This window comes from Pelobates fuscus, chromosome 8 (assembly GCF_036172605.1).
Source record: "Pelobates fuscus isolate aPelFus1 chromosome 8, aPelFus1.pri, whole genome shotgun sequence".
Classification (NCBI taxonomy): Eukaryota; Metazoa; Chordata; class Amphibia; order Anura; family Pelobatidae; genus Pelobates; species Pelobates fuscus.
In genome coordinates, this window is record NC_086324.1 from 105,307,443 (window position 1) to 105,320,136 (window position 12,694).

Sequence of the window (12,694 nt, forward strand, 5' to 3'; positions counted from 1 at the left end):
TTGGTAGGTTCAAGCTCTTCGGTGGCTACGAACCTAGGGGGTAGGGGTGTCTGGGTACACCCCTACAGTTAACAGATGGTTTTGGGGCCTCTCTGGTAGGCCGTGTGTTTATGGTTATATGTTAAGTGAATGTTAATTATTGTTCAAAAGATAGGGTCATTGTCAGGGGTATTGTACGGGGGGATAGTAATATAATGTTAGATGGACAATGACCCTAAATTGTTAATTTATTTATTTATATATTTAATAATTAATAAAGCTGTGGACGTTATAAATCCAACAGATAAATTCGGTGTCAGTGTTTTATTTAAGGTAAACTAAAATGGCACCTGCCGAATAACGACGGTGCATATGTCATGTGTATCTTGATGGTCGAAATATGCATGCTGTTGTGGCACATAACAAATGCTTGTTATTTTCATGCACAGAAAAAAGAAAGAATTGAAAAAAAAAATAAAAATCAGATCATATTAAAATGTAATCCCTGCCAATTGATCACTGTAGTCAGTGATCAATTGGCAGGGAAGGGGTTCATTTTTTATTAAAATGGGTAAAGGGGGGTGGGATTTTAAATTTACTTTATTTTTTTTACACTAGGGGGCAGGATCAGCACTGATCCGTCTCCCTGCACTTCACAGTGAACCCGGAAGTGCAGGGAGGCGGAAGGTGAGTATACAGAGCACATGTACCCCCTCTGACAAGCTCTAATAGAGGCAGACCGGGAGCACCATTAACCCCACGATCGCCGCGTTAATTTTACCGCGTGACGGACGAGGTCCGTCACCCGTCGTTAAGGGTATCCCCTGGATGACGGACCTCGTCCGTCACCCGTCCTGAAGGGGTTAAGAGAGAACTGAGAGGGGCACCACAGAGCACACCCCGCCACAGGAGACACCGCCAAGTATCACACAGCTGCCTACTTGAACCCCGATCCGGCTGTCACCCTCGGGCAGTAGGTAAAGAGCAATCCGCGAGCAGATCCCGAGCTCTTACCTGGTCCACCAACGACCCGCGGCTGTGGGAGAGCCCGGGACTGGAATGGGCCAGACACTCCCACCACAGTACCGATCGACGTCAACAGCGATGCCGTTCCAAGCGGAGCGCCAGGATGGCAGAGGAACTGGACTTGCCTAAACAGGTACCATCGCTGCCACTGAAGGGAATTGGCTGATCCTACTGCCGGACTCTAAGTCAGACCTCCAGGTTACCTGCCATGGACACTAAGAGCTAAGATATATACATGGACCACTTTATTTACACTAACTCCTGATTTTAACACCTAGCTTGCCTCAGCCTTATTGTTTATGTCATGGCGGCACTACTGTCATCACCACCTACCCCGCCATTTTCCATTTCCAGTTTCCTAAATGCTTATATGCCAGTCAAGTAATACTAGCATGCCAGTTAAAGCTCTTGCCTATCTATAACACAATGATACGTGTAACCTCCTGAGTATTACCAATAATTTTCTAACTGAATGCTCTGTTTTTGTTTTTCTAGTCAAGTATACCTCTTTAGCCTAATGGTCTAGTCCCTCACCCCCATAGCTGGATGCAGGCGCACCCCAAAAAACCTAGTGACTTACAAAGGTTAAGCTTGTTCTATGTGTGTTTCTGACTCCTACAGAACTTTCAGCTAATAGTCTAGAGATGCTCTATATGTCGAGTTCCCTAAATGCATATGTGGTACTTACAGTAAATCGTAGACTACTCGGCATGGCGAGCCTACTAAGCTGTGTAACCCCTGTGTTATGTATTGAGGTTTATGCAGTCCACCTTCCAGTAGATGGCAGCATAGTGAAGTTATGCACTTGTTCTGTTGTGTTTAGTCTCTTTGGTGTTATGTCATTATGTGTGTGTACTGAAGTAAAGAGAAGTTCTATTTTACTACAATGTCTGAGAGCCATTTGTGAATATATAACATGCTAATACACTAAACTGGCGACGAGGATGGGATTCTAATAAATGGACACTGCAGAATATATATAAAGGAAATGAAATCAGCCTGAGTGAGGAAGTAAAACTTTTTTTTGGAATTCTTTTATCTACAAATATTTCCAGCATGGCTTCTCTGGGACACATGGAGGAATTTGATCTGGCTAATCCAGCCTCATGGGACTCATATGCTGACAGGTTAGTGTTTTTCCTGGAAGCTAATAAGGTGGTGGATGCTATTCAGAAGAGAGCTGTGTTACTGAGTGTTATTGGATCCAAAACATTTGATATTGTCCGCTCACTGATATCTCCTGCTAAACCACAAGACTACTCATTTGAAGAAATACTGGCACTGTTAAAACATCATTTAGCACCCACCCCATCTGAAACAGTGAGGCGTTTCCATTTCAATAGAAGAAATCAGAAACCAGGTGAAAGCATTGCAGCATACATTGCAGGACTGCGCAGGCTGTCTGAAAATTGCAATTTTGGTACCAGCTTAGAATCCTTGTTAAGGGACAGGCTTGTGTGTGGGGTGCAAGATGAAGCACTGCAGAGGAGACTGCTTGCAAGACAGAATTTAACTTTTATTATTGCACATGAGGAAGCGCTTGCAAATGAGGCTGCATATGTCCATTCAAAAGAGATACAATCCTCCAGCAAAGATAACTCACCTGAAGTAAATCTAGTGAAGAAGACTGATGTTAAATCAAAACACTGTTCACCACACACTGATGTCACAGCTCCATTTAAAGGAACTTGTTATAGCTGCGGTGGAAAACACAGGCGTAATACATGTCGTTTTCGAAATGCAGTTTGCCACACATGTAAACGTACAGGTCACATACAGACAGTTTGCCAAAGTCAAGCCAGTGGAATTCAGACCAAAGAGACTAAACACAACAGAACAAGTGCATAACTTCACTATGCTGCCATCTACTGGAAGTTGGACTGCATAAACCTCAATACATAACACTCCTCCCCCCTAGACCTCAAAGTCTTTGAGATATCTGGGAGGTTTAATATTTCGTCTTGGGCGCCCCAAAACCGTGTTTGGAACTGCTTCACCTGGACCTTCAGTTGTGCCCACCCAAAGTGGTGTACACCCATAGTTCCGGTCATGAAACCAAATGGGGATGTCAGAATCTGTGCTGACTACAAATGTACAATAAATAAAGCGTTGCAAGAGCATCCCTATCAAATTCCAGCTGTTAATCAAATTCTTACTACTTTGGCAAAAGGAAAAGTATTTGCCAAGTTGGATATGGCTCAAGCCTACCAGCAGTTACCTGTGGATGATGAGGCTGCTGATGCACAAACGATAATAACACACAAAGGAGCTTTCCGAGCAAGACGTTTGCAGTTTGGAGTTTCCATTGCTCCTGGCATATTCCAGAATTTAATGGAGGACCTCTTATCTGGACTTCCAGGTGTAGTGCCTTATTTTGATGACGTTCTTATTGGAGCAGATTCTATACAGTCATTGGCTGCACAGCTACAACTTGTTTTACAACGTTTTATTGATGCTGGTCTAAAACTTAAAAAAGAAAAGTGTGTTTTTGGTGTAAGCAGCGTGGATTTCCTTGGTTACCGAGTTGACGCACAGGGCATTCATCCAACTGATTCTAAGGTTGAAGCTATCCATAGAGCTCCGGTTCCAACAAACAAACAAGAACTGCAAGCTTTCCTAGGGTTGCTTAAATTTTACCATTCTTTTCTGCCTGATAAAGCCACTGTTGCTGAACCTCTGCATCGTCTACTAGATAAAGATGCTCCATGGAAGTGGACTGACGTTCATACTACCGCTTTCAGCGCTGCTAAAAAACGGTTGTCTTCTGACAGTTTGCTTGTACACTATGATTTGGAGAAACCGCTCAACCTCACCTGCGATGCTTCTCCGTATGGCATAGGTGCTGTATTGAGCCACACTTTGAGAAATGGGGTTGAGGCTCCTATTGCATTTTATTCACAGACTTTATCTACTACAGAGAGGAATTACGCCCAAATTGACAAGGAGGCTTTAGCTATTGTTTCCGGTGTAAAAAAGTTTCATGACTATTTGTATGGGCGGAGGTTTACTATTATAACAGATCATAAACCTTTACTGGGTCTGTTCACCAGCAATACTCCCACTCCTCAAATAATTTCACCACGCATGCTCAGGTGGTCCCTTCTGCTGAATGCCTATGATTGTGAGTTCAAGTATCGTCCTGGCAAGGATATCACACATGCTGATGGATTAAGCCGATTACCTTTGCCTTCTCCTGACTTCCTTGTTCCTCCTATGTCTGAGGTCCTCATGTTGGAATCCATTCCAAACCCTCCATTACATGCAAGTGACATTGCTTGTATGTCTGCCAAGGATCCTTTGCTGTCCCGTGTGCTCAACTGGGTTTGGAGGGGGTGGCCAAAATCAAAAGTGGAAGACAAGTTCAAACCATTTGTAGTGCGCCAACATGAACTATCTGCCTATAAAGGGTGCCTATTATGGGGAAACAAAGTGGTAATTCCAAATGCAGGACAAGCTCGAGTATTGCATGCTCTTCATGAAGGACATCCTGGAATAGTTCGCATGAAAGCTTTAGCCAGAAGTTATGTTTGGTGGCCTAAAATGGATGAAGTTATTGAAAAGTGGGTGAAGAACTGTGTACCATGCCAATCTACTCGTCATGCTCCACCTAAAGCCTCAGTACATCCTTGGGAAGTGACTAGGTCACCTTGGTCCCGTTTACATATAGATTTTGCTGGCCCTTATCACGGACAGATGTTTTTTTTAGTTGTTGACTCCTTTTCAAAATGGTTAGAAGTTGTTCCAGTTACATCTGCTACCTCAGTCACAGTCATAAAGATTCTAAGGAGGTTGTTTGCTACACATGGGTTGCCAGATGTGGTAATGGAACACAATTTACCTCATCAGAATTCAAAATGTTCATGGCAAGTAATCTTATTCGACATGTTACTATTGCACCATTTCACCCATCATCAAATGGTCAAGCTGAGCGAATGGTTCAGACTACCAAAGACTCATTAAAGAGAATTATTGAAGGAGATTGGAATAGTAGACTTGCAAATTTCCTTCTGCAACAACATGTGACACCTTGCTCAAGCACCGGTAGTAGTCCAGCAGAGCTCCTTATGAACCGGCGTCTTAAAACTTGTTTGGATCGTTTACATCCTGATTTGACAACTGAGTTACAAGAGAAGCAAGAATTGCAATTCAATACGAACTATAATGCTTCTACTGTCAGAGTATTTGCACCTGACAGTGATGTCTATGTCAGGAACTATGTTTCTGGGCCTAAATGGATACCTGCAAAAGTACTTATGGCCACAGGACCTTTGTCATACAAAGTACGAATTCCTGATGGTAGAATATTACGAAGGCATGTCGATCAGATTCGGGAACGGAGTGATGAGATTGTGCCTGCTGCCGGTCCCAGTCATACTGGGTTTTCTGTGATACCAAATGATGTGGAACCACTGGATGATACAGGTCTCAGTTCTCCAGGAGTTGTTATTGAAGAACCAGTTCTGTGTGGTCCATCTGACAGAGCACAGGAAGAAGGGATGGGCACAACTGAAGGTCCAGGTGAAGCAGTTCCAAACACGGTTTTGGGGCGCCCAAGACGAAATATGAAACCTCCCAGATATCTCAAAGACTTTGAGGTCTAGGGGGGAGGAGTGTTATGTATTGAGGTTTATGCAGTCCACCTTCCAGTAGATGGCAGCATAGTGAAATTATGCACTTGTTCTGTTGTGTTTAGTCTCTTTGGTGTTATGTCATTATGTGTGTGTACTGAAGTAAAGAGAAGTTCTATTTTACTACAATGTCTGAGAGCCATTTGTGAATATATAACATGCTAATACACTAAACCCTGGATATCCGCTAACTGCTGCAAAGATGTTCGTGCAAGTCATGTTCTCTATCAGGGGCGCCAGAGGAGGGGGGCGCAAAAATCTGAATCCCCTGCCTCTGGCTGGAGACTCGGATTTGTAAACTCACCTCTCTCCCTGCATCCAGCACACAGGAGCAGGGCAGTGAAGTCGGCCGTCCTCCTCTGATGATGTCATAGGGGGCGGGACTTCTACTGCTCCCAGACTCCCCAGCGGTCCTGACTCTATCTGCAGCTCCAGCCTCCAGTGCAGCCCATCCCAGCCGACCACCAGGGGTAAGGTTCTCCCTCCTGGCCCAAGGTAAGCCCCTGGGAGGGGAAGGGGAATAACTTTTAGTATGTTTACTTTTATTTTATTTTTTAAATCAAAAGTTTTTTTTGTAGCCCCTCTCTACTGCCCCTGCCCCCACTATACTACCCCTGCCCCCACTATACTACCCCTGCCCCCACTATACTACCCCTGCCCCCACTATACTCCCCCTGCCCCACTATACTACCCCTGCCCCCACTATACTACCCCTGCCCCACTATACTACCCCTGCCCCCACCATACTACCCCTGCCCCACTATTCTACCCCTGCTCCACTATACTGCCCCTGCCCCCACTATACTACCCCTGCCCCCACTATACTACCCCTGCCCCCACTATACTACCCCTACCCCCACTATACTACCCCTGCCCCCACTATACACTATACTGCCCCACTATACTGCCCCTGCCCCACCATACTGCCCCTGCCCCCACCATACTGCCCCTGCCCCCACCATACTGCCCCTGCCCCATCATACTGCCCCTGCCCCCACTATACTACCCCTACCCCCACTATACTACCCCTGCCCCCACTATACTACCCCTGCCGCCACTATATTACCCCTGCCCCACCATACTACCCCTGCCCCCACTATACACCATACTGCCCCTGCCCCACCATACTGCCCCTGCCCCCACCCTACTGCCCCTGCCCCACTATACTACCCCTGCCCCACCATACTACCCCTGCCCCCACTATACACTATACTGCCCCTGCCCCCATCATAGAAACATAGAAACATAGAAACATAGAATGTGACGGCAGATATGAACCATTCGGCCCATCTAGTCTGCCCAGTTTTCTAAATACTTTCATTAGTCCCTGGCCTTATCTTATAGTTAGGATAGCCTTATGCCTATCCCACACATGCTTAAACTCCTTTACTGTGTTAACCTCTACCACTTCAGCTGGAAGGTTATTCCATGCATCCACTACCCTCTCAGTAAAGTAATACTTTCTGATATTATTTTTAAACCTTTGTCCCTCTAATTTAAGACTCTTGTTGTGGTAGTTTTTCTTCTTTTAAATATAGTCTCCTCCTTTACTGTGTGGATTCCCTTTATGTATTTAAATGTTTCTATCATATCCCCTGTAACGGATCACCTGGTACCCCGACTTGGTACCTCCGTTAATGGATGCTCCTAGTGCTTCCTGAGGACTCCAAGCACTCTGGCAGACACCACAATCACCGAACCGATGCAGCATATGAACCTTCTCAAGCATAGGAATGCTGTAGACCGTTGAATAGGAACTATACGAATAGGCTTGCACTCCTAGCAGTCAACTGGAACAGCATGCAATAAATCCTTCCCCCCAATAATGAGACGACACATCACTTTGAGGGTAAAACAGGAACTCTGGACTGGCTCATCCAGCCCGGCTTTTATTACAATAATCCACATACAGGCCACACCCAGGGGGAGGCATAAAATAACCAATCACATACATGGTTCAGCCCACACATCCCCTCCCCTCAGATAACATTAAATCCAATTATCCGGTACACTTTTCCAGCCAAGTTCTGGATGTACCCCAAAAACAGGGAGTACACCTTTAAATCCAGCATTGCTGGATAGCCCCTATTCAGGGGGGAAACATATCCAAAATTCAAGTCATTCGGATGAACAGTTCGGGAGATATGGGGTTCCAAAGATTTGACCGACCGCATGGGTAAAGTATCCGAAAACAGTTCCATGCATTTTGGCCCTGCGGTCGGTCACAAACAAGGGAATGAAAACAGACGAATTGCCTGTGTTATAGAGCCTGGAGAGGGTTTGAATGAATTCCCTTGTTTGTGGGGTTCTTTCTATCGAACGGCTGGTCATTCGGTAGTTTCTATACGAATTTCTGGAAGTATGGAGGTCTCAGCGGTGTTTGCCTAGTCAAGTGTCCAATTTTAGTTCCAGACACTCGACGGCAAAACACCGCTGTTCGGTAGTTTAAGATGGCCGCCGCCACGTGTTTGTTTCCCGAATGGCGGCCACCCAGAGGACAAAGCATACATTACACTGATTGCCAATTACCCGTTTGCAACATTGTTGCAAACTGTAATTGGAGGCACACTTATTCCTGGGTGGTCTGGTTGTTCGGTAGTTTCACTCAATATAATAAATGGAGTGATTCTACTGAACAATCAGTGGAATGCTGCATACATATCCCAGGTTAAACTTAACACACAAATACACATATAATATTACAGGCAGTACACTAGAATATGTAGCACAGTCTTAAAAGGACAGTAGTCCCAAAAGTCCCAATATGTCCATAGATGCTGTTAAAAGGGCCAGTAGCAGCAATATACAGTACAATACGCCCCAAATAACCCAGGGGCCATAGTCAGTAGGTAGGAGGCTAGCAAACAGGCTTCTCCAGGGCCCAGTGGCGAGGTTGGTTTCGCCACATCCCCCCTGTCTCTTCTTTCCTCCAAGCTATACATGTTAAGATCCTTTAACCTTTCCTGGTAAGTTTTATCCTGCAATCCATGAACCAGTTTAGTAGCTGAAATGGATTAATGAGCACCTTTACCCTTGTATCCAGTGTCACACCACACAATTGATTAAGTAATGTCAGGATGCTCTATTATAACAGCTGGCCTTTGATCATGATTTTTTGTCCCCCCCCCTCCCCCCCTGCTCTGGATATCCTGTTAACACCTCGTCTTTGTGACTATTGGGAAGTGTTTGTGTAATCAAGTAACACCTTTTGACCAGCTAATGCCAAATGTGCTTTAAGTTCTTTGAAGATGCAATTGACAGGAGATGACTGTATTATGTAAAGACAACCCCTTTTGGATGTGTACAGCATTCTGTTATAAAATCTGTGTTTTTCCCCATTAAAAGTAGGAGCAGTATTTTGTCATACACTTGTGTGATGGAGTACTGCCCTCCAAGCATGTATTTCTGCTGTGTCCATTCCTTGTCTTCATACCTGAGAGAAAACATTGCTGTCAGCTGAATTTAAACCACAACAATATGGTGTCAGAAGTGAGGGGAGTCCAGATCGGGTAAGGACATTTTCTGTTTTATTTTTGTGTTCTTTACCCTGTTTGGATTCTCTGAACAATTTTTTTGTGGTTGCAGAAAAGTAATGTTTTTTTGTTTTTGTTGTACTCTCAGGAGTTAAAAGGGTTTGAGTCCCCAAGTAGCTGTGCAATATAATATTTTACATAATATTATATTTTTTACAGCATACTTTATGTTATGGGTTAGAGTCCCATAATAAGTTGTTATTAAGTTTGGGTTAGAGTCCCATGTAAAGTTGTATAAGAGAAAAATTGATATTTTATGGGTTAGAGTCCCATATTACCGGTAAGTTGTATATACAGGGAGTGCAGAATTATTAGGCAAGTTGTATTTTTGAGGATTAATTTTATTATTGAACAACAACCATGTTCTCAATGAACCCAAAAAACTCATTAATATCAAAGCTGAATATTTTTGGAAGTAGTTTTTAGTTTGTTTTTAGTTTTAGCTATTTTAGGGGGATATCTGTGTGTGCAGGTGACTATTACTGTGCATAATTATTAGGCAACTTAACAAAAAACAAATATATACCCATTTCAATTATTTATTTTTACCAGTGAAACCAATGTAACATCTCAACATTCACAAATATACATTTCTGACATTCAAAAACAAAACAAAAACAAATCAGTGACCAATATAGCCACCTTTCTTTGCAAGGACACTCAAAAGCCTGCCATCCATGGATTCTGTCAGTGTTTTGATCTGTTCACCATCAACATTGCGTGCAGAAGCAACCACAGCCTCCCAGACACTGTTCAGAGAGGTGTACTGTTTTCCCTCCTTGTAAATCTCACATTTGATGATGGACCACAGGTTCTCAATGGGGTTCAGATCAGGTGAACAAGGAGGCCATGTCATTAGATTTTCAATCATTTTTTTCTTGAAGGGTGCAGACTTCTTCCTGTACCACTGCTTGAAGAAGGTGTCTTCCAGAAACTGGCAGTAGGACTGGGAGTTGAGCTTGACTCCATCCTCAACCCGAAAAGGCCCCACAAGCTCATCTTTGATGATACCAGCCCAAACCAGTACTCCACCTCCACCTTGCTGGCGTCTGAGTCGGACTGGAGCTCTCTGCCCTTTACCAATCCAGCCACGGGCCCATCCATCTGGCCCATCAAGACTCACTCTCATTTCATCAGTCCATAAAACCTTAGAAAAATCAGTCTTGAGATATTTCTTGGCCCAGTCTTGACGTTTCAGCTTGTGTGTCTTGTTCAGTGGTGGTCGTCTTTCAGACTTTCTTACCTTGGCCATGTCTCTGAGTATTGCACACCTTGTGCTTTTGGGCACTCCAGTGATGTTGCAGCTCTGAAATATGGCCAAACTGGTGGCTAGTGGCATCTTGGCAGCTGCACGCTTGACTTTTCTCAGTTCATGGGCAGTTATTTCGCGCCTTGGTTTCTCCACACGCTTCTTGCGACCCTGTTGACTATTTTGAATGAAACGCTTGATTGTTCGATGATCACGCTTCAGAAGCTTTGCAATTTTAAGAGTGCTGCATCCCTCTGCAAGATATCTCACTATTTTTTGACTTTTCTGAGCCTGTCAAGTCCTTCTTTTGACCCATTTTGCCAAAGGAAAGGAAGTTGCCTAATAATTATGCACACCTGATATAGGGTGTTGATGTCATTAGACCACACCCCTTCTCATTACAGAGATGCACATCACCTAATATGCTTAATTGGTAGTAGGCTTTCGAGCCTATACAGCTTGGAGTAAGACAACATGCATAAAGAGGATGATGTGGTCAAAATACTAATTTGCCTAATAATTCTGCACTCCCTGTAGTGGGTATAGCAGTCCCACTGAGTGACCAGATTTAATCACTATATTGGATGCACGGTTTGGACACAGTAGAATACATTTTATTTTGTTTATTGCAGCGCTGCATGTATAGTTGTATTGTTTAAAAAGTGTGCATTGTTCATATATAAAGTGTTATCTGTGTGAAGTATGAAATGGGCTCCAGTAATGGTAAAAATTCCCAACAAAATTCTGTAAAATTTAAATCATCTAAAGATGTCCCTAATAGTGCTGTGTCACGTACTCCTCAAGTCAAGTCTCAGGGTCCTCGATTAGGCCAAACTCCATGCCAGTTTGTTCAAGAAACTATTGGAGATTACTATGCTGAGCCATTTTGTACAAATTTAGTTGTATGGTCAGAGAATTGTGATAAAATGATTTGTAATCCATGGTCAAGAGAGGGTTCTTTTAGTGATTTTCATTTGCAAATGCTGAAAGGTATGTGTATTAAAGGTTTTAAAAAGTGTGGTCCAGGTGGAGATCCAAAATGGGATAAGAAGTATATGCATAATGCAGCTACAGGATGGTTAAAGTGTGCTCAGTTATGAGTTGTTCCTGATCAGGCTACAAAGTATGTTCAGGCTTCTTCTGCAGTATCACCTGCTTATGTGCCTTCTGTTGTACCATTATATCACAGTTTAGATTTAAAAAAAAAAGAAAAACTTTTTTGGAATATTGATACGGATTAAATTTTAATGGCGATTGGTAGAGGGAAAAGGCATGTTGGACAGATGGTTGTGAGTCCTTCTGCAATGGTGAGATGCACTGCAGAAAGTGTTGATGTTGGTATGAAAAGTGAGAAAGTGACTGGAAAGTCTGTGGATGTTGGTGCAGGGAATAAGCATGTTGTTAGTGTTTTAGTGGTGGATGAGGGTTATAAGAGTTATGGTGTACTAGTTCCCAGGCGGCGTTGATTGCTCTTACACACGCTTGTGTTGCTTTTCAAGATCAAGATGTGACTATTTATACTGATTCAAGATTTGCCTTTGGAGTGGTTCATGATTTTGGTGTCATTTGGCAGGCTAGAGGTTTTGTTGCAGCTGATGGTTGAACTGTTTCTCATTTTGCATTAATTGATGGATTATTGAGGGCCATACTGTTACCTTGATCCTTAGCTAGATCCCTCAAGCTTCTACTGTGTTACTCGTCCGACAGTTCCATGGCTATGGACATGTCGGACGAAGAGGGGTATTGACTATGGTAAAATAACGATTTGTAATTAACAGGTAAGATCATACAGTTACCAATATTTTATCCAGGTGCTTAACATGTGCAAGAGTCAGAGGCGGCTCTCTAATTAGGAGGTTTAGGCGGCCGCCTAAGGCCTCGCGCTGGCGGGGGCCTCGCGGCCGCCTAAACCGCCTGTTGGCAGAGTGTGTCAGGTCCTCGGTCACTGACCGAGGACCTGACACCAGGAGGGGGCCCGGCGGCTTGCCCGGTATGCCGCCGGGTGCGAGGCCCCTCCTGGCTGCCAGGCCGGCCACCGCAGACACTGGTCTGCAGCTCCGCAGTGTGCAGAGCTGCAGACCATGTGACTCGCGAGAATTGGCCAATCAGAGCGTTGCCGCGGGTTACCACGGCAACGCTCTGAAATCTCACGAGATTACACGGTCTGCAGCTCTGCTGAGCTGCAGACCGGGAGCAGTGGCCACCGGACCACCAGGGAGCCCACTGGACCACCAGGGAAAGGTAGGCTCTCCCTCCCCATCACCCCCAACCACACTCAG

At 44.3% G+C, this 12,694-nt stretch overlaps 1 protein-coding gene across 1 annotated transcript; it reads left to right on the forward strand.

Annotated features, from left to right (window-relative positions):
• Positions 1–2,043: 2,043 nt before the first annotated feature.
• Positions 2,044–5,336, forward strand: LOC134571287 (uncharacterized protein K02A2.6-like; the record flags this gene model as incomplete). The annotated part of the gene is made up of 3 exons (XM_063429461.1): positions 2,044–2,796; positions 4,411–4,824; positions 4,947–5,336. Coding segments are annotated over 3 exons (1,557 nt in total), but the record flags the coding sequence as incomplete, so codon positions are not given.
• Between the last annotated feature and the right edge of the window lie 7,358 nt (positions 5,337–12,694).